This window comes from Aquarana catesbeiana, linkage group LG02 (assembly GCF_042186555.1).
Source record: "Aquarana catesbeiana isolate 2022-GZ linkage group LG02, ASM4218655v1, whole genome shotgun sequence".
In the NCBI taxonomy this organism is placed as follows: Eukaryota; Metazoa; Chordata; class Amphibia; order Anura; family Ranidae; genus Aquarana; species Aquarana catesbeiana.
In genome coordinates, this window is record NC_133325.1 from 574703370 (window position 1) to 574726664 (window position 23295).

Genomic DNA, 23295 nt, shown 5'->3' on the forward strand with positions numbered 1-23295 from the left:
AGGACAGCATAGATGTGCGACTTCCAGGGGTCACCCTTCCTTTCTTCTACCTTCAGGAGTGTTGGGCAGGAGGTTCAAGAGAGGACTCCACAACATTCCAGTGTTCACCAGGTACGTGATAGGGACTGGCTGGATCACCAGGTATTTCACACAAAGAAAGCAATATAAAGATAACAGGATAGTTGTTGGGGGTAGGGTCATCTGAGCCTGTGCTCGTATGGATACTTCTCGTGTGGAGCATGCTCATCAATGCCAGGGACCAGGCAGAGACATGTGAAAAATGTAAAATTAAAGCGTTTGTTAACCTAAAAAAAAAAAAAAGGATCCTGCTGTCCCTTTAAAGCATGTTATACAGCACAGTGCTTGTGCTATGTAATTTGGCCTCCTGTATCACCTGAAATACCTGGCTGATCCTGACAGTTTCTGCCCTCCCCTCTGTAAACTGACCAAGGTGAATCATGGGTGCTGAGCCCTGACATCGTGGTCAGTTTACGTGCCTCCATCATCTGCAGCTCTCTTGTCCTCCTCTGTCCTCCCTGACTGTCAGCTAGTGACAGTGCTCCCTCCTGCTGCTGGAATAACACGTACATATTTATATTATCAGTGCTGTCTCTTAATGCAGTGTACCCCTGTGTGTAATTTTATTTTAAAATCCGTTTATACCTCATTTCTGAGCGCCTATCGACACTCACGTGACCGGCCGGCTCTCTCCTCTTCCCGTCTGACAGATGCAGTGGGCGGGGCCGAGATTCCCCCACTGACTTCAGTCGGGAGGGGAGGAGGAGAGAGCCGGCCTGTCACATGAGCGCCAATCGGCACACAGAAATTAGGTATAATTGGCTTTTTTTTTTTTTTTTAATCACACACACACACAGGGGAACACTGCATTAAGAGACAGCGCTGATAGTATAAATATGTACATGTGGATTAACAACCACTTTAATACAGTTCCCTGACTTAGAGATGAGCCTTCACTGTGTGCAGTAATAAATGCAGATTTCCTCTGAAAAGTGACTTGTCCCATGTCACTAGACACTGTAAGTTGTATTGGGAGGGACATGCTGAGTCTGCACCCGCTCCACCTAGCGTGGACCTCATGCGTGCTCTCGCCTAACTCTTTCCCTCCCATTCCTCATGACTAGGCCATAGATCTCCATAACATTAGTCTGCTCATGGTTGCCAAAGTAGACAGACTGCTAGGGAGGGAGCCAGAATACCGGAATCCTCTCTACTGGTGGACCTGCCACCTCAATAGGTACCACGCCTAATGACTGGTTGCTTGTACCTTTGCTTAGTTACTCATAGCAACTACACTCCTCTTCTGGTCCTTTCTGAGTTAACCTTCTTGTAGTAGTGTTACTTCATACCCTATAGTGCAAATACAGACCCAGGTACTTTGAAATACGCCAGAACCAACTTGGACCCCTTTGAATAACTTCAGACTAGGCTCAGAACAGTTAACGCAACTTTACTGTTAAAATGCAGCATGACAGTACAAAACTAATAACGTTCTTTCCCTAAGCCTAAGACAGTGTAGTGGCCCAGGCATACCTCCGTGAGGTGAGAGTCTATAATGGCAATGTCCATGACTTTGATGCTCTCCCTGAATCCCAGTCTTTTCAGTACCATACTTGCGCTCACAGGTGAGTCTACAATCCACCAATACCCATGTCATGTTCTCCGGCTCCCCCAATCTTAGCTGTCCACCTTTTTATATAACATGTAGGCCCACCGAAACCAAAAGCCCAAGAACTGAGCTAAATATGCTTAATCCTTTCCTTAGCCTGGGCTGGCGGCGGATCAGCTTACTATATACACAAACATTTTCAACCTGTCTACATACTTTTTAACAGGGGTATGTGGTACAACAGACACATATCAGGAATATGAAATGTTGGGGTAATGCACCCTTTAAAAAAATACTGTCCCTATAATTTCTTTCCTATTAATAACTTTGGCAACAAGTCCCATTTTTACCAGCTAGGCTTGTAAGCCGACACAGTATACTTTCTCCACTGCTGGTGGTACCTCTTCCGCAGCAGCACTGTTGCTGGAGAAGCAGTCGAGAGGAACAGAGTTCTTCTATGGTTTCCTGAGTCACTGGGGAATCTGTCCTACTGGATGCTGCCTCCTCATGTGGCTTGAGTGGCCATCTCAGGTTGGGCATAGCCTACTTAGGGCCCTGGCTCCGGCTTGCATTTTGCAAGTTGGCAATGTAGGGACAGGTTAGGGACAGTGAGGGCTAGTTTAAACTTGCTTCAAAACATGGCTTTGGACACGCTTTGTTAAAACTCTCTGAATGCCAGTCAAAGCTCCTGTCACTAATTAAAATGGTTAGCTTACAGTCCTGTTTACACCTTGCTTTTGCTTGGTGCTTTGATGAGGCTTTGGTTGGGCTTCGATGAGGCTTTAGTGGGGCTTCAAGCGAGCTTCGCCATAGACTTCTATGGAGGCTTTAAAGATGCTTTGAAGCACCACTAAAGCTACATGAGGTATAATTTTTGAAGAGAAGCCAAAGCAAAAGCAAGGTGTAAACAGGACTATAAGCTAACCATTTTATTTAGTGACAGGAGCTTTGACTGGCGTTCAAAGAGCTATAACAAAGCCTGTCTGAAGCGTTGTTTTGAAGCAAGTGTAAACTAGCTGTTAATGTTTGTTGAAGCCAAAGCAAGTGTAAAACGAGCCCTAACAGCGGTAGGGAGAGGTTCCTGATGAGGAGAGAAAGCGTAGGGTTGCTGCTCTTCTGAATGCCTTCCCGATTGGGTGCTAGCCAAGCTGCATTCTGCCCCTTTCCACAGATGCTATCAGTCTGGCAGCTGGCTGGAAAATGCTTTGTTCATGTCACTGGAAACTGAGTGCACCCAAGTGGGCAGTCTCCCGCCAGGTTTGTTGTTGCAATACAAGTTTATTTTGCACCTGACTGTGTGAATTGTTGCCACCGCACTATGCTGCACACCACCCACGGGCTGGTAAAATGGCAGTAAATAGTATACGGGCTAGATAAACACGCCGTATGATGAAACTGTCAGCTCTTCTTTAATTGACCATAAACGCTCAGTATACTATAGACAATACTTGGAAAAAAAAGGGCAGACTAAATTAAATCCAGCCACAACGAATGCAAAGCGCTGCAACAGTTAAAACCAATTCAACTGGACTGGAAAACAGCTCAACTAGCAGTATTTGAATACTGGAACTTTCTGTTCATTTCCACTAGAACTCGTTAAAATAAAGTTTTGGCATTCAAACAGGACGTGTGCAGAGCCCCGCAGATTCGCCAAGCAGTAAATTCGTTTCATTTTCCCCGTACAGCTTAGTCGCTCTCAATAAACGGCCCTCTAACCGACACTTTAAAAATCCCAACTTAGTAATTGACGTGAGGTGAATTGGCACTTCTAGTTCGGCCTTCGCCGGCTCGCATACGGAAGCGTCGTTGACGTGTCGAATCCGCGGCGGCGGACGAACAGACTAGGGAGGGGTTTGAGGGCGGGGTGTCCACTCGCTGTTTACGACACTGTAATCTGCTGTGGTTCAGGCAGGATCTGCGAGAAGTGGCAGAGATGGCGAGGCTGGTCGCGGTTTGCAGGGACGGAGAGGAGGAATTCCCCTTCGATACCAGGCAGATTCCCTTGTATATCGATGACACGTTGACGGTGAGTGGATGACGAGCGGCGTCTGGCTGCACACATGAGGCGGAAGGCCACACAAGCCAGGGCTCTCCGAGCAGAGGACAGGTCGTCAGACGAGGAGCGGAGGCCTCGTACTGGCCAACGGGCCTTGTGTGCGCCTCAGGCCGGCCTCGTGAGAGAGCAGAGCCCGCTGTGCCATGACTAGGCCTCTCCCTGTCAACTTTCCCCCAACCACAGCTGACATGTATTGTACCGACTGCCCCGGAGAGGCTTAGTGTTACTGCTGCCATTTTTATTATTCCTCCATTTTTTTTTCTGGAAATACGTGTAGCTGTAATGTCTTTATTTTCTATATTGTTAAACCCCATCACCAGAACCCCATTGAAGCATTACCATGTTACGACAAAAGTGCTTCTTAATCCTCCTTGCCCCCCCACCCCCCTTATTTTTTTTTAAATATAATCTTCAGGAATTATCTATTTTTCAAAGCAGTTGAGAACAGGTTAATGTTGTAATATGCTAGTATGTGCTGCATACTAGCACATTATGACACTTATCTTTCCAACAAAGGCCTCTCCCCCTTCTCAGTGGTGTGTTGTCACTGCTGCAGCCACTTCCAACTTTACACAGTCTTCCTTCCAGGTCCCCGCTCTCCCACGGCGCACAGTAGTCATGATTGTAGCACAGCGCTTTGCATCAGCGTGCCGCCGGTGCAGTGTGCATGCAACAGTGAAGTCACTAAATGCTGCAGCTGTGAAGCCTAAAAACTGTCTGGATTCCTCCTGACGTAAAAAAAAAAATAATAAAAGTTGGACTTTGTCAGCACACAAGTGAGATAATTTGTATGGTAAAAATCACATGCTTAAAACATTAAAGGGTAAGTTCACCTGTACACAAAATCTGTAAGGTGAACTTGCACTGGACTCTCTCGTAAAAATAACAGACATTTCCACGCTCAATTTACCGACCAGCCTGCGACCAACCGAATTAACCAGTATGCATCAAATACAGGTTTAGTTGCACACATTTGCAAATGCAGAGCCCCGGCAAGGCACCCCGTTTTCTGTGGACCTAAACACTAGTTCAGGGATAGGCAACCTTATAGAGGTGGAGATCTTACCTGAACAATATGGGAGAAGTCAAAGATCACCAGACACAGTGAGGTTGATTTACTAAAACTGGAGAGTGCAAAATCTGGTGCAGCTCTGCATAAAAAAAAAAAAACAATCAGCTTCCAACTTCAGCCTGTTCAATTAAACTTTGACATTAAAACCTGGAAGCTGATTGGTTTCTGTGCAGAGCTGCACCTGATTTAGCACTCTCCAGTTTTAGTAAATCAACCCCTGTGTCTCCTCCTCACACCTGATTTAAAGCGGAAGTAAAACCATCCATAAAGGTTTAATTTTCTGCAGGTGCTGGAGAAATGTAGTACTCCCATTGGTTGTGCTCTCAACCAAACTGTCAAACCATCCAATGGCTGGTGTCATACATGATCACACTTACAGCACCATGGCAGCTGTAGATTAAGCAGAGGCAAAGATGGCAGCTTCCTTGGCTGAAAATGATAGGGAGGTTTACTTCCACTTTAAACCTCTAACTACCGTGTTGCAATCACATTCTTTGCATGGCAATCATGGGTTTAAATCCGGTGATGAGGAGGCAAACTATCACCACCTGTCAAACACACCAGGATCGCTTTTTTGAGGAGTAGCAGTGCCTGCTCTACTTGTGAATGAGCTAATTTCAGAAAGTGCACCAAACCTGCAGGATATAATAGAAATCTATGGCTAAATGCAGCAAACCTGAAGGAAGGCTGCAAATACACTGCACCCGCGGTGTGCGTAAACCGCAGCACATCAGTGTGAAAGCAGCCCTATACTATTATGCCCAGTGTATTGCTTCACACTGACCTGAGGATCTCTTCTTTCCTGCTGCTGGCACCACTCTGCAGACTGCTAGCCAGGATAAGAGGTGGAGTGCAGGTGATATCACTCCGCATGGGACAAGAGCTAGCACTACAGAGGAGGCATCAGCTTATTGCCCCCTACTACAGTTCCAACTTCAAGTAGTCCCTCTGCTTTGCACTCAGTTTGATGCTCTGGAATGACAAGTCAGCAAGCCCAGACCGCAATCTACCAGTCACCTGTCCGCAATCTACAGGTTGCTGACCCCCACTCTAGTTTGTAAGTCTCCAACAATGGAAGCACATGCATTTAGATGGGCAGGTGGAGGGCAGATAAACCAGAAGGGAGCCCACGGCTTCTTGAAGGCATTGGGGCACACTGAACACCCAGCCCATAGCACCAGGGCGGTAAAAGTGTCAGTGCGTTGCCTGGCAAATTTAACTGCCCTCCACCTGTTCATCTAAATGCATGTGCTTCCATTGTTGTGCCTTTCTGGGTCTCTGTAGCTTACGCATGTTATTGCAAATGTGTGCAACTAAACCCCTTTCTTTGACGCATACTGCTCGACGGGTCAATTTGGTTGGTCACAGGCTGGTTGGTAAGTTGAACGTGGAAATGTCTGTTATTTTTATATGTGTTGGCTTGCTGCAGTGACCAGTTACAGGTGGGGGCTGTAACCACTTTTTTACACTGGACCCTCTCTCTATCCCCCCTGGTCCTGCAGACCTTGAGTGCTGCGATTTTCCGCTGTGACACATCGTGCAGCTGCTTTACCGATCTGTGGATATGAAATCCCCGTGGCTTAATCTTCTAAATGTACTTTGTACAGGTACGTATAGAAGGCATTCTAATTAGTCGGTGCCATCACATGGATGGCACTAACCAACCAGAACCAGAAATCTCTCCTGCGCTCAGGTGATAGGTTCCTCAATGTGTGGTATGACCGAATGCCTCAGTGGTAATTGTCATCTTGCAGCTCTCCTCAGAATAATGGGTATTCATAGACTACAAAAAAAAGGAAAGAAAGGAGGGCGCACCGACCTAGTTCATTACCACTGGTAACATTTATTAAAAAAGTTAAAACAGCAAATGAATACTCACAAACGAGCATGAAATATCAGGCATAGACAGTAGCTGCAGGTGAGCAGAATCAAACATCAAAAAACCCTGGACCGGACATCAGGTAGATGGGGCAAGCTGACGCGTTTCAGGGGAGAACCCCTTTCTTCAGAGCCTAGACCAACCAACCAGAACCTGTCCCGCCAGCAGGGGGAGAAGAGGAGAGAAAGCCGCGGGGATTTCAAAGCCCTGGACCGGTAAATCGGCTATACAATGTGTCACAGCGCAAGATCACGCCACTTGAGTTCAGCGGGACCGGGGGGGGGGGGGGGGGTAGTCCAGTGTAAGTTCACCTTACAGATTTTCTGTAAAGGTGAACTTACACTTTAAGAACACACATATACTAGGGGTGCACCTATATCCATGTCGATGCTAAACTCATGCACATTTTTCAATGACTAAAACTGATACCTTTTGTGGTGCGATTCGAGCCCATACAAAATGAATGGGCTCAAATCGCACAGCAAAGAATTGCATGTCATTTGAACAAGAATGTGGCGCAATTCCTCTTCGAATCGCATGTGGTTTCCTGCACCGCTCCTGTGTGAACCCAGGCTTGTTATTTGTGCCTGGTTTTGCACAGGAGCGCTGGGGGAAACCTTGTGATTCTGAGAGGAATCGCACAGCATTCCGTTTTCAAATCGCATGCAATTCTTTGCTGTGCGATTTGAGCCCATTCTTTTTGTATGGGCTAGAATCCCACCGCACAATAATAATTAGTATCCGCAAGTACATGAGCACAGGTTTCAGCACTCGCTCCTAAAAACAGATATCAGTGAAGTCCTAACATATACAGTATAGCTAAAATCCATAAATTCCATCAACCTGAATAGAAAGGCCTGATATACCCTATAAGAGGATAAGGAACAGACACCTTAAATCAGTTGTGTAAATTCAGCCAATCATTAATGTAGTACAGGTGTGCTTGTCCAAATCCAGAAAGTAGCTAGGCCTTTCTATTCAGGTTGATGGCCTTATACTTTACTGTATATGTGTTTTTAATGCTTCTGTAATAAACAAGGCCCCCCCACCCATTCATTGTACGGTACTCGTATTGCTCAAGCACCCAGAAGAGACCAGAGCTGACTGAATGTAACACAGACCCCAACATCCTAGTTTACCGTGCCTTCGTTTTTTTAAAATTTCAGGCACTTGTATAGCGCTGTCAAGTTACGCAGCGCTTTACATATACATTGTACATTCACATCAGTCCCTACCCTCAAGGAGCTTACAACCTAAGGTCCCTAACACACATTCATACATATACTAGGGCCAATTTAGACAGGATCCGATTAACCTACCAGCATGTCTTTAGAGTTATGAATGACTTTATTAATTAAGACAAAGAAGGGCCGGTAAATATGTCCCTGCCCTTCTCTTCATCCTGAAAGCATCCCTGGCAGCAGCCAGTAGGGGAGAGGGGGGAACCTGGCAGATCTGCAGGGGATGAGGGAAGGTCGGTGGTGTACATAGGAGCCCAATCATGGCAAGAGGAGGAGAGAAGGGGACAACATGTAGAGTAACTGATCCCCTCCGTTTTCCTCCTGTAGCCGCTGAAAAGCTACAGGAGGAAAATGGAGGTGATCAGTTCCTCTATTTGCGCCTCTCCTATCCAGGTGTAAGTTACAAGACTTGTGGTTGGTAAGTTGTCGCCCTGTCACATGCACCTCTAGTGGAGACTGGAAGTGGCAGCGCTGACTCACTTTGTGCAGGGATGGTCCACTGTCACGGTCCACTGTCACTTTTAGGAAGTCACTGCAGACCAATGATGTGATTGGTGAATGAAGGCTGGGATGGATGGTACATTGAATTGGCTTGAAACTGCTTTATTGCACAACCATAATCTGCACTTTGGCAATATTTTCCTGATCATGCCCCTGGTTCTTCCCATCAAGATGGGTCTAGAGGGGAACACTGCACACTGGAGGTTATGGCCAAGCAATATAGCAGCTCCACACTAGATCCTGTGATGATGGGGACATGCACAACGTACCACCCATCCTAGATTTAATGCAGGATGGTGCCAATCAAGCAGAATACTATTTCTTGACTAGGCCTTGCGGGCACAGCAGCTGCCTTGAAGGAGTTGTGAAGGAGTTTAGATCAAAGCTATTGCAGCAGTCTCCGTACATCACTGTGAATGGCAACATGTCTCCTGGAGTCATTTATGGGTTTGCGGGCTCTGGCGCTGTGATTAGCCATAGCCACAATTACGTCACTCCTGCGCATGCGTGCCAGAGCCGCCAAGCACGGCTACTGAAGAAACAGCCCGCTTGTGCCGTTTCTTCAGTAGCCGTGCTCGGCAGCTCTGGCTCTGATGACTTCGGCACATGCGGATACAGTGAATATCTCCTAAACGGTGCAAGTTTAGGAGATATTCACGGTACCTACAGGTAAGCCTTATTATAGGCTTACCTCTAGGTAAAAGTGGTGTAACAGGGTTTACAACCATTTTAATGCATTCAAGATGCAAAAACCACCTGTGTAGCAGCTGCCCCAGCACCCCCTTTATGCTTACCTGAGCCCCATCTCTGTCCAGCGATGTCCACAAATGTCTCGGCCATCAGACTCTGCCTCCTGACACAGAAGCGGCGCCATTGGCTCTGGCTGACAGCAGATCAGAAGAGAGTGAACGTGGCTGGGCTGCAGCTCCGTGTCTGAATGGACACACAGCTGTGATGTGTCCCGGGTGCCCCCATAGCAAGCTGCTTGCTGTGGGGGCACTCGACAGGAGGGAGGGGCCAGGAGAGCCAAAGAGGGACCCGAGAAGAGGATTCGGGCTGCTCTGTGCAAATCCACTGCACAGAGGCGGTAAGTATAACATGTTTGTTATTTTTATTGAAGAAAAAAACTAGACTTTACAATCACTTTAAAAGTGTGTCATTTGTCTACTCTACAATGTTATTAGTAAACTTCTGGTACTGGGGCCCTTTAAATGCACTGCAAATTTTATTGTAAAGGTGAACTAACCTCTTAAAATGAGTTTTCCTAAACCATGCTAAATGGTATTTTAGAAACCACTTTAGTGAATGTCTAATGAAGGTGGTAATGCACCACAGTCCTTAGACAACTTCAGAGATATTTAGTCGCACTGCAATTCTGTAAAAAAAAAAAAAAAAAAAATCTTTGGGGTATGAATGAATTGTCAGCAATTTTGAGTTCACCTGTTAACACACTGGCCTTTTTCAGCACTGGAAGAATGCCAGTCGCTGCTAGAAGACATAGAAAGCAATTATTTTCTATGTACCCCATCTGCACTGCAATGAAGCCTGGAGGTGTGGTGCAGTGAGCTGCGATTTTATCGCAGCTCACAGGAAAACACTGCATGTTGCCACGCTGCTGTGCAGACACACGAATGTAGTGTCACTTTGTGCACTTCAAATAAAGTTGACAAAAATAAATAAAGGAAACTGATGCGCTGAAAGGCACATCACACCACTCACTGCAGTCAAAACTAATAGCTGCCCACACGCTAAAGCTTGGATGTACTTCAATAATAGAACGCTGTGGGATCTTGCACAGAGCAAATTACAAAGCATTACCAAATGTAAACCCTACACTTTTATTTCCTAACCCTTTTACCCTTTCTCTGCGTTTTGGATGTTGAGGTGCATGGCATTTTCAATTGCATGATTGCATTGTGGTGATCCATGCTACATTACTTTTGAATGGCACCTCCGTGCACAAAGGCAATGCACCATAGTGCATTGGCCTAAAATTTTCAGAGGGGGTACTGGCTGTCAGCCTGGATAGAACTGTCATATAGTCCAGATCATAATGTCATTTAGTGGTGGCTGGCATGTTGAATGAGGAGTGGCCTCCCTGACTGTGTCCTTTTGATTTAAAGTACAGTAAAACCTTGGTTTGAGAGCAACTAGGTTTGTGAGCGTTTTCCAAGACAAGCAAATTTTTTCAATAAATTTTGACTTGATATACAAGCATAGCAATATGGTTACATTTTAATGAAGGTACAACATTTAGCAACTCACATGGTTGACGATTAAAACAGGCACATCTAAGTATGCAGGCATCCGGGGTAAAGCTGCCTACATAAACAATTCTCTACCACCATGGTCATCCCTTCCACGATGCGCTTCAAGCCTCGCTTTCAAATCGCTCTACTGCAGGGTAGTCTTCCTAGTCAAGATTGCAGACTGACAGCAGTGGGACCTGGTGGTGAGGAGGATGGTCTGTGAACAGCTTTACCCCAGATGCCTGCATACTTAAATGTGCCCTATATAGTGTGTTCTGTGAATAGAAAACTGATAGTCCTGACAACCTTAGCGGCCGTCAGCTTTGAGCGTCGTGGTAGTTCATTGATTCTTCCTGTCAGCGCTTATCGGCTTGCCCATACGAGGAAGCAGATACACTGACAGGTCTGCAGGAGACCTGCATGGCATCAGTGATCTGCTGGTGCAATGCTTTCCAAGCTCCTGCAACAAAAAAATGCACATTTTTTTTTTCTACCTCCAAAAAAAATGTGTATTTTTTTTTCTTTGTCAAAAGGGGAACTTATCCTTTAATACTGTAAGTTTCATCTTTGGTTTAGGAGTTGCAGGTTTAAAAGAGAAGTATGTGTTTTGTTTCTAACCCCCCCCATCATTCATACTTACCTAGGTGGATGCGGAATCTGGCCACCTCTGCTCTGAGAACAGAGCGATCGAACAGGGCCGATAGCCCAGTTCTCACAGATCCCTGAGTGGAGAGCTGCTGACTTTCAATCAGCAGCTCTTCCCTCTGCTCCTCCTTGCTCATTGGAGCGCTGAGCTGTGGAGGGGCTGGGAGCGGCCGTCTCAGCAGCTCTCTGAGAGGCTGAGACAGGCATCAGTCCAGGCACCTGGTGGATCCAGACTTCCTTGTCGGGATGACGCGGACTGATTCCTGTGAAGTCAGCAGAGAGCGCACTCCAGACCGTTCTCTGCTGAAAACGGGTCACAGGAGAGCAAAACGAATTGTACTCATGTGACCCATAGGAAAATACCCAGCCAAACAAGCTCAGGCTGGACTTCACCTTTAAAGGAATTTTGGGGTTTCAGTTTATAGTATTGAGATTCATCATGTGATCATAGTAAGGAGAACCTTCCACTAGAATAATATTAACATTTTTCAGCAATTCTGCAGGATTGGAATGTCAGGCAGGTAAGGTAATGCCATAAAAGCTGCTCAATCCCCTGCAGTGTGATTTTTGTTCTTGGTATACAGTACTGATGGTAAAGGCTTTAGCCGGCAAGTAAATGCTTATCTTACATTGTATGTGCATTTTCTGTGTTTTCACGTGCTGCCATTGTAATCAATGAGCACTTTAGCATGTGTGGATACGTTAAGGAAAAAAAAGGCAAACTCTTTGGTGTGTTGCAGATATATGAATCAGTACTATTTAAAAACTGGCACCATTCATACCCTTGCTAAACTTGTGTTTTATACTTGCGCAGTATAATGCATTTCAAAACATTTGATCTTCAAGTATATGGCCAATTTCAGAGCTCATTTACGTGTAAGGTTTTTGCTTTGACATATGTGCACATCTGACTGTGCAGCTAGATGAGCATGAAAATCTTATTGCAACAAGCCAAGAGAAGTAACTATCTTAAAGATGCTGGTGAGGAGCTTTTTGTCTTTGATCAGTGCTTATTCAACAAAATTATGTGGTCTGGCTTTCTTTTCTTTGATACAACCATAGTATTCAGCGATACATGGGCCATTTTTGAATAGAGATGATCTGTAAATTATGCAATGTCAAATTAACAGACATAATATAACTTCTGGATCCACTGCCTGCCCCACACATGGTCTGATGTAAATTGTAATGAATCATATGACCGACATACCAGAAAGCATGGGCTATTTGATTACAACTTCCCAATGAGTAGAAAAAGCCAGATTCTTTCCCATACCATAACAAAAGTAATGATTTACAAATTAATTGTGATACATGTAACCAAGACTGGTGTGCAGCTGTAGTCCTTTGGGCAGGCTTCACACAAGCCAGAATTTGCAGCTAGCAGGGTGGATAAAAATCAATGAATTGAAAAAAAAATATAAATAAATTTGGATATTTTCTTTTATATATCTATATCATGTTTTTGTTTTTTTTAATTGTTTTTCTTTTTTTATCAAATTCATTTTAATACTTGACTTTTTGAGTAAAAATCTATCTAAAGTTTTCTATTTAAGATACATTAATAATTTAGTTTATTCAGCATGAAATGGGGCTCAGTTATGTAGCATGAGGCTGTATATTCTGCAATATTTAAATTTTTTTTTTGGTAAACTCATTCAATGAATGCAAGCTGAGATAACAACATGTACTGCATTGATGCATTCATACAATTTCACAGTAACCATGAGATATAAAAACAAAGTTCAGGAATATTCCTTTATCCCATTTTTCAAATCTATGGACAATACAAACTATGATTGAATTGGTTCTAATATTGCTGTTTTACAATCATAACAGCTTATTCTAAATTGGAAACCTTCACTTCACTTTGTAAAGATTTCAACTACCAGCAAGAATAAGTCCTTACATTTAACCACTTCCCATCTGGCCTATAGCAAAGTGATGGCCGGGAAGTGGTTCAGTTATCCTGACTGGGCGTCATATGACTGTGGCGATCGGTGGTGTAGTGTGTTAGTCTGACACACCGCATCAGCGATCTTGGTAAAGAGCCTCTGACGGAGGCTCTTTACCACATGATCAGCCGTGTCCAATAGCAGCTGATCACGATGTAAACGGGAAGAGCCGTTTATCGAACAGACGCCAGTAGATCCGATCGGCGGCTCTGCTGACAGGGGGGTCTATCCTGATTGTTTATCAGCGCAGGACCACCAGGGATGCCCACAAAGGAACCCCAACAGATATGCCACCCTAGACCACCAGGGATATGCCAATCAGTGCCCATTAATAATGCCTGCCAGTGCTTCATCAGTGCAGCTTATCCGTAAAGGAGAAAACTTACTTTTTTACAAATTTTATAACGAACAAAAACGTTTTTTTTTTTTTATTTTTTTTTTTTTTTTTCCAAATTTTCGGTCTTTATTTTTTGATAAACAAATAAAAAAAAAAAAATCGCAGAGGTCATCAAATGCCATCAGAACAAAGCTATTTGTGGGAACAAAATGATGATAAAAATTGTGTTTGGGTACAGTGTAGCATGACCGCGCAATTGTCATTTCAAAAGTGACAGCGCTAAAAGCTGAAAATTGGCCTGGACAGGAAGGGAGGTTAGTGCCTGGTATTGAAGTGGTTAAAGAGTACCTGTCACAGATTTATCATGGCAGCGCCTAATAGGGGGCATCCACTCACCTGCTGCTGCCACGTCCCTCACCTTGTTGTGTCACTGCCGCATCACCAGCCGTCCCAATAAAGTGAATGGAACTGTCGGTGAGTCAACAGCGGGTCAGGAAGAGCTGCTCCGGGACAGAGATGAGTTGCTGTTTAAAAATTATGATTCAAATCAAGCCTTTTTACTAGTGATTTAAATCAAATCCACCCTGGAAGCTAGCCATAAAAAAATCCTAAACATATAAGGGTCTTGGCCTTTTAACCGCTTCCCGACCGCCTCATGCAGATACACTGCGCCAGAAGGGCACGTACAGGCAGATTAACCACTAAGCCACCGCCCACCGTCATATGACGGCTGGACGAGGCTTCTTTTGTTCTGGGCGGACGTCATATGACGTTATCGCCCTCCCGAGCCACTAGGGGGCACGTGCCCGCTGCGTCGCTCGGGACCTGGTGCCCGGCGGCCGCGATGTCCGCCGGGCACCCGCGATTGCCGGGTAACAGAGCAGGACTGTGGATCTGTGCATGTAAACACAGATCCACGTCCTGTCAGAGAGGAGAGGAGACCGATGGTGTGTCCCTTGTACATAGGGACACTGATCGGTCACCTCCCCCAGTCAGTCCCCTCCCCCCACAGTTAGAATCACCTCCCTAGGTCATACATTAACCCCTCGATCGACCCCTAGTGTTAACCCCTTCCCTGCCAGTCACATTTACACAGTAATCAATGCAATTTTATAGTATTGATCGCTGTATAAATGTGAATGGTCCCAAAAATGTGTCAAAAGTGTCCGATATGTCCGCTGCAATATCGCAGTCACAGTAAAAATCGCAGATTGCCGCCATTACTAGTAAAAAAGAAATAAATAAAAATGCTATAAATCTATCCCCTATTTTGTAGACGCTATAACTTTTGCGCAAACCAATCAATATACGCTTATCGCGATTTTTTTTTTTTTTTTTTTTTTTTTTTTTTTTTTACCAAAAAAATGTAGAAGAATACATATCGGCCTAAACTAAGGAAAAAATTTGTTAAAAAAAAAAATTGGATATTTATTATAGCAAAAAGTAAAAAATATTGTGTTTTTTCAAAATTGTCCCTCTTCTTTTGTTTATAGCGCAATAAATAAAAACCACAGAGGTGATCAAATACCACCAAAAGAAAGCTCTATTTGCGGGGAAAAAATGATAAAAATTTCATTAGGGTGCAGTGTAACATGACCGCGCAATTGTCATTCAAAGTGCGACAGCACTGAAAAATGGCTTGGGCAGGAATGGGGTGAAAGTGCCCTGTATTGAGGTGGTTAACATACCTGTATGTTGCCCTTTAAGAGGAGGCTTGCGCACCCGCTGGGAGCTCCGGGAGTGTGTTCGCGGGTCCCGCGGACTCTGTCCGTGGGGATACCCACGATCGTCTCACAGAGAGGAAGAATGGGAAAATGCTAATGTAAACAAGCATTTCCCCATTCTGCCTAGTGACAGGACACTGATCACCGCTCCCTGTAATCGGGAGCGGTGATCAGTGTCGTGTCACACATAGCCTATCCCCCCCCTAGAGTTAGAATCACTCCCTAGTACACACTTAACCCCTACAGCGCCACCTAGTGGTTAACCCCTTTACTGCCAGTCACATTTACACAGTAATCAATGCATTTTTAATCGCACTGATCGCTATATAAATGGTCCCAAAATAGCACCAAAAGTGTCCGATCTGTCCGCCATAATGTCGCAGTCTCGATAAAAATCGATGATCGCCGCCATTACTAGTAAACAAAAAATTATTAATAAAAATACCATAAAACTATCCTCTATTTTGTAGACGCTATAACTTTTGCGCAAACCAATCAAAAAAAGCTGCTTGTGATTTTTTTTTTATTTATTTTTTTTATTATAGCAAAAGGTAAAAAATATTGCTTTTTTTTTTTTTTTTTTTTTTTTCAAAATTGTCACCTTTTTTTGTTTATCGCAAAAAATAAAAACCGCAGAGGTGATCAAATGCCACCAAAAGAAAGCTCTATTTGTGGGAAAAAAAGGACGTCAATTTTGTTTGGGAGCCACGTCGCATGACTGCACTATTGTCAGTTAAAGTGACGCAGTGCCCAATCGCAAAAAGTGCTCTGGTCTTTGGCCAGCCAAATGGTCTGGGGCTTAAGTGGTTAAAGAGATGGTTTGTCCAGTCTTAAGCTGGATACACACTATACAACTTTTTGTTGGTCGATTTCTTTTGGATTTACCTTCAACTATGTAGTGCAAGGGACTGCCTGATTGGATAAAAAGTGTTTGATTAGGTTTGACCTCATATTATACGGTTTTGGTAAATCTAAAGGGAATTGTATAGTGTGTATCGAGCTTAAAAATGTATTTTTGACTCGTGCCAGGTTCATTTGAATGTGCCACTGATAACAAGTGGTAGCCCAAATTTTTTCCTTATTTTACCTTGATATACACTTTAAGGCTAGGTTCAAGAGTTTTTTTTCAGTTTTGCAGAAATGCACTACAGTCCATCTAATGATTTCCTATGGATCATGTTCACATCTGTGTTTTCAACTGGTACATTTTTTGGACAGGGTCAGGGCGTTTATTTTTATTTTTTTTTAATGCAACGGGTTGTGTTTTTGGTTCCATAGACTTTAATGAAAACAGGGAAAATGCATCAAAAATGCAGTGCATGTGTTTCCGTGACACTTTTGCTGGTTTCCCCTGCATAAACAACACACCTCCCAAAAATGCACTGGGAAAACACATCAACGCATTTAAAAGAAGAAAAAAAAAATGGCTTAGACTTGCACACTGACCCTCTGGATTAACTTAGAGGTTGTAAGCCTCCAACCAAAAAAACAAAAAAAACCTGCAAGACAAAGGCATAATGAGCTAGTATGCATCGCATACTAGCTCATTATGGAATACCTTAAAACGATGCCCTGAATCGGCACTGGCACATACCTGACAGGGCTGACATCTTTCCGGAGTTACTTCTGGGTTTGCAGGCTCTGGCGCTGATTGGCCGAAGACGCCAACGCATGCGTGCAGGATTCGCCGGTTAAGGCACAGGCCCTGAAGAAACGGCATGAGTTGGATGTCCCCTCAGTGTGCATGCTCCGACGGTGGCAGCGTATATAGTAAATATCTCCTAAACGCTGCAAATTTAGGAGATATTTACAGTACCTACTGATAAGCCTTATTACTAGGCTTACCTGTAGGTACAATTTTAAAAGGAAGACTTTACTTACTCTTTAATTTTGACCCACTAATCCAAGGCAAATATGCAGATATGGATTTCTTCACTTTCATTAGACCCCTTTCACACTGGGGCGGTTTGCAGGCGGTATTGCGCTAAAAATACCGCCCCTAAACAGCCTCCTCTGTTCAGTGTGAAAGCCCGAGGGCTTTCACACTGAAGTGGTGCGCAGGCAGGACGGTGAAAAAAGTCCTGCAAACCGCTTTTTTGGAGCGGTGTATTCACCGCTCCTGCCCATTGAGATCAATGGGACAGCGCGGCTATACCGCGGCTATAGCCGCGCTGTACGAGGGATTTTAACCCTTTTTCGGCCGCCAGCGGGGGTTAAAACCGCACCGCTAGCGGGCAAATACCGCTGCAAGAACGACGGTACAGCAGCGCTAAAAATAGCGCTGTTGTACCGCCGACGCCCCCACCGCCCCAGTGTGAAAGGGGCCTAATATTTCTAAGACAGTGTCTCGGAAAGCATTGAAACTAGAGGGTTAAAATGACAGCCAGACAACTAGCTGTTTCAGGAGTGTCAAGCCTACCTATCTTTTACTGTTTTCCTTTAAATCACTTTTGATGGGCTTTTTCAGTGGATGGATCGTGTCTTTATGTTCAGCTGCTGTGTTCTGCCTGCAGTTATCTTTAGATGGCAGCCTAATTTTTCTAGTTTTGATTACATTGCCCTTTTTTTGTTTGTTGCACACCTGTGCTATAAGTGGGGAATTTTCTAAGACTGGAGCAGCTGTGTATGGCAACCAATCAGATTCTAGCTTTCCTTCTCAAAGCGGAGTCCCACCCAAAAGTGGAACTTCTGCTCATTTGTCTCCTTCACCCACCTCCCCCAGTGCCTCATTTGGTACCTTCGGGGGGAGGGGAGCGGATACATGTGACAGGTACCCTGTCCCCACTTCCGGGAAACCAGGCCACAGCGAATTAAGTCAGCAGCTTGGCTCCCTCCCCCTTCCCCCCCACTGTCGGGCTAGTAGGCGAGAGCAGCGGTGCCTTGGGCATGCGCAGTAGGGACCCAACGTGAAGCCGTATTGCTTCACTATCGGGTTCTCTTACTGGCAATGGCGACAGCAGCACCTGATTGAAACATCAGCTGCGGTGCCGACATCGCTGGACGACAGGTAAGTGTCCTATTAAAAGCCAGGAGCTGCAGAATGTGTAGCTGCTGGCTTTTAATTTTTGCAGCGGTGAGCGGACCTCCGCTTTAACTGACAATTCTGAAACTAGAGGCTGATTTTTCACTATGCACAGCTGCTCTAAATTTTGTCTGCTCCAGTTTCAGCAAATTCATGCTTGTATATCTTCTTGTGCAGAGATGAGTGTTTGGCAATCTAACAAGGAATCTTTTTTTTCTATCTGATCCTCTTTGTAACAAAGCCTAGAAGGACCATTAAGTGGAACCCCAATTAAACCAATTTGGTTATGAATTGCATTACGCAATTTACTTTCAGTGAAAAAAGTGAAATTTTCTAACAAAAGCTGGGCTGTTTTACGGATTCATTTCTTGGCATGGAATTGTTAACTACTCCAGACAGAACGGAGTAGATTTATCCCAAGACGTCGCAATAACCTGTTTTTTTTTTTTTTTCCCCCAGATGGTGATGGAGTTCTCCGACAATATGCTGCAACTTGATAAACAACAGAGTGACACCTTGCAGCTTAAGCAGTTTGTCCAGGTATGGAAAATATAATTTAACCTTTTAAGGCGGGGACCAAAGTGGGCCTTTTGCTTCATTCTCGGTTGTAAACCTCAGACATGAAATATAAACATAGCGTATCCCTCTATAGTGTGTGCTTGTCTCAATCCACAGCACTAAGTGTCATTTCTGTCCGCAGCCTCATTCTTCTACTATAAGCGTGAGCCACTTCTAACACATTTTACTGACACCAAGAGAAAAATGGTGACTGTGGAGGAATCTCCAGCAGATTGACAGCCTCAACTGTTGCGTGAAGGGGGGGGCTGTCCCTTCCCTCCAATCAGCTCTCAGTTTTCATTACTGATGTAACTTTAGCTCTCCGCCCTCTGCTTTTCAGAGCTGAGAGATCCTGTGTAAATGCTACATTTTGAATGGATGTAGGCGAAGGACAACTGTAGATAAACAGGAACATCTTTTATTTCCTGAGGCCAGTCACGTCACTGGGTATATGTGCGGGTTTACATCCACTTTAAGTCCTGAAATCTTTCACTGTCTTGCTGGATGGGAATACGTTCTATAAACTTGAAGGCTCTATGCACACTTGTGTGTGTTTGTGTTTATTTTTAAAGTTCCTAGAAGCTGTTAGCATTTTTTTCTGCTTCTAGAAGCAAAATATCCTATGCTTCCATGCACACTACATTAGGCTGTTAGACTTTTTTGGAGCTTCAGCATCTAGGAACAGAATCCTTTTTTTTTTTTTTTTTTTTGTAGTGTGTTTTGGAGCATTTTTCCAGCAGAACAAAATGCTGAGTTCCTAAATGCTAAACGCTACTAAACAGATTTGTTATTCTCTTCATATACAGTACTGTATATAGCATTTCTAGCATTTTTTTTTTTTTTTTGTTTATAACACTGTAAGGCTGTTTATAAGGCTGTATCAGCATACCTGGGTAGTAGAATTATTTTCATTGACTCTAAACCATGTCAGCAGTGCTAACCAGATCTAGTTGTGTTTTAGAGGAATACAGTTTCTATTCGAGACTTTGGACACAAATGTTTAGCTTCTTGGCAGATTCACCAAGTTACTTTTATACAAAAAATGAGAACTAATCCTATACATCCTCCCTGATCCCTGCTCTACTTGCCTCCAGTGATGCTGAATTGTAAGTGCCCATGCAGCCAGTCAAGGGATTTGACATCCACGCTCTTCTCCCTCTTAGTCAGCATTTGCGCAGTGAATTGCTCGATTTTGGTCCTAGAAGCACTGCACAGAAAAGAGGGAGAAGAGTGGGTATTTCACATCCCCAGACAGCTGTACTGACTGCGTGGCCACTGATGGCTCAGCATGATTGGATGTAAGCATAGCACGTACCAGGGTGTGGGGAGGGTGTATGGTGTTCAGCTTTTACAGGAAAAAAATGAAAAGGTGAACTAACACTTTAAATGGTAGACTAGCCCATGGCTCCCGCTGCTGTCAACAAGCCTGTGAGGAGAGAGAGAAGCAGCGCTGCTTCTCTCAGGCACAGCGCTGAATCTAGATAGGACTTTGGTAAGTATATAGGGGATAGTATTTGGGGGTGCTGAACAGGAAAGGGTAAGACTGAATTAAGGTAAAAAAAAAAAAAAAAATGCCTTCCTTTTTAAAACCACTTTTTACCTAGACAAGCCATTCTCAACCAGGGTTCCTCTAGTACCTTTAGTGACTCCTTGAGGTGTAGCTGATTGACCTCCCATCTGATTGTGTTATAATTGTAGGACGACCATCTTTTTTTTGGTTGTCTGAAATGGTGGGATTCTGACAACTATAAGGATGGCATTTGCCAAGTGTTGCTCTCTTCCCACTGCTTCCTTTTTCCAAAGAGGTTCCCCAAACTCAAAAAAAAATATTAAGGGTTCATCTGAGATAAGATTGAAAAAAGGTTGACGAAACATGGGATATATGCCTACAGGCAGGGCCGGTTACCTCTGTTTCGCAATCACACAGACTGTCTCATTTATTCTTGCTGCATAGGGCCTACCGCACACCTGTACAACTACAGCGATGGGGTAGGAGAGACTCTTCTTAATGTCCCAAACGTTGTGGGGAGGAGGGATCTCTAATTCATCTGATGTGGCGTTGCCCCAAATTGCATCAGTATTGGGGCAGCGTTACTGAAGTTATTTCCACAGTCTTTCAGATTAGGGTCCCTTTGGACCCCCTAATATGCATCTTGGGAGCGGTAGATGAGGAGATATATCCTCCCCCTATTAATATAGCGGTGATCAGATTATTGTATTTGGCCCGTAGGATGGTGGCCAGGTTCTGGTTATCTATACATGTACCAACCAAAAAACAATGGGTAGAACAGGTCAACTATATCCTTATTAGGGAGCATTTAACATATCAGCATAGAAATGCATCCCGGAAATTCTATTCCATATGGCAACCCTTGCTGGAAACGCCTGGATTGGCACCCCCACGATTGGTTATGCATAGATTACTACAAGTATAAAGGGTACTGACAATCTGGTGTGGGGCGGAACCTAACTTGAATATAAACCAATGAGGCAGGGCAGTAGGTGTATTCATCCTCTGACTAGACGAAGTTGAACTCATATCTTTGAGCAGACTATGGGCAATGTTGTTTGTTAGATGATCCGTTGGTCATTTATTGGCTGTGTTGGGTCGGAGAGTCCATGCTTTCCTGCACAACACAGCTCTCCTTCTAAATGTTAAAACAATTTCTTCTGGCGCCACTGTTGTACTGATCTTTATTTGCACAATGCATATTCTGCCAAGATGACATGTCATTTTTGGTGATATGATTTATACTATGTCATTTTTGGCGATTTGATATATACTATGTTTTTTGTTTCTGGTGGCACAATAAACAAATTTTCTGATTTAAAAAAAAAAAAAATTGAAAAAGGCTATCCTAGACCAAATCCTTTCCAGCAATTGACCGGCACATTAATGAAGTACATACTAGCTTTCAGTAAGGCACAAACACTGTTCATGAACTATAAAATGTTTAATTGCATTTAAACAGAAGCGCTGCATTATGATGTAATAACAAGGTATTGCTCAAAATATGGAAGTGCATTATAAGGATGTCTTGTTGGTGGACATATTTAAAATGCTATATGGCCAACCTATCTAAACAAATTTTTAAAAATGCACTTTTGATTAAAAAAAAAGTAAAAAAAAATTTTTTATATACTTTGGTCAAAATACTTTTTTTTTTTTTTTTTTTTTTTTTTTTTTCCCACTGAAGGTCTAGTTTGCTTCGGAAAGAGACTAGGAGCTGTTAACCTTCTGAAACTGATTACTCTGATCTTTCATTTCTTCTATAACCAGGGCTCACTCTGCTGATAAATTGACAGATATTTTTTTTAAAAATTAGAGGATATGTGTGCATATAGTCTGTCTATTTTGACCCTATATTTAGTACAGACCATTCTTAGACATGGACCTGACCTTCAATGCGTTATTTCCTTTAGAGGGCAGAGCCACTGTTTAGTGTGCTGTCATTAAAGAAAGGAGGGGAAATGATAGTGTACACTGTGAGATCCTTCATGTGCTATGTTAATATTTTTGTACATTTTGACATGTTTCTATTGTGCCCAGTTTTGAATTTGAATGCCCCACGTGGTCTATATATGAGTTAATGTAAAGTAGAACTGAAAGTTCTAAAGTTTAAAAACTGCTACTCCCTAGCAACAGCTTATACACCTAATCATTTGGCAGAGAAATACTTTATAACTGGCAGTGTAAATGCTCCAATTTAGTATGCAGGTAGCTTTCCTTTTCGGCTGCTGAGAAGTGGCGGTGTGATGTGCAATTTGTTTTTGCTAAGTTTTAAGGGCACTTCATTCACTGTCACTGAACAGTAGCATAGTCCATTGTCAGTGCATTGACATGCAGTGCCTACCTGTGTGCTGCAGTAAAATGCAGCATGTTTACATTTTACTGGAGATTGTTGCAGTGTGAGCAGGACATATAGAGAACAATTGCTTTCTATGTGTGGCATTCATCCAGTGCAGGAAATCCCCAGTTAGTGGTGTGTGTGTGACTGAGCCCTGAAACTGATCCATGCCCTGATTGTGTATCACTTTTATGTTCATTGTTTTTATTTGAGTAACAGCAGAAAACTGTTGTAAGATTTTAATTTTTTTTCTTGTTGCAGCGCCACGGCATGCTAAGCGAGCAAGAACTGAGTATTGCCATGATGGTGACCTCCCGAGAAGTTTTCAATGCACTTTCCCAGCTTGTCCCATGTGTTGGTTGTCGAAGGAGTGTGGAACGCCTTTTCACTCAGCTTGTGGAGTCTGGAAACCCTGCTCTGGACCCTCTCTCAGTGGGGGCAAAGGGTGTGCTAACTCTTTCACACAGTTGTATGACTGATGCCACAAAGTTGTACACGCTGTTTTATGTGCGGGGGTGAGTAGCATTTCATTCTTCATTGGTTTGTAGATTTTTACCACATGAGCTTTATTTTAAATTTGA

At 43.7% G+C, this 23295-nt stretch overlaps 1 protein-coding gene across 1 annotated transcript in view; it reads left to right on the top strand.

Moving 5' to 3' along the window:
• The first annotated feature begins 3479 nt into the window (after nucleotides 1-3479).
• The window catches only part of GGNBP2 (gametogenetin binding protein 2), a 48149-nt gene continuing 28333 nt past the window's right edge, over nucleotides 3480-23295 (top strand). Inside the window, exons 1-3 of the mRNA XM_073616120.1 lie at nucleotides 3480-3653; nucleotides 18768-18848; nucleotides 22976-23229. Of these exons, the coding sequence (XP_073472221.1) occupies nucleotides 3561-3653; nucleotides 18768-18848; nucleotides 22976-23229 (428 nt within the window). The 5' untranslated portion in view covers nucleotides 3480-3560. The remainder of the gene's footprint in view (nucleotides 3654-18767; nucleotides 18849-22975; nucleotides 23230-23295) is intronic.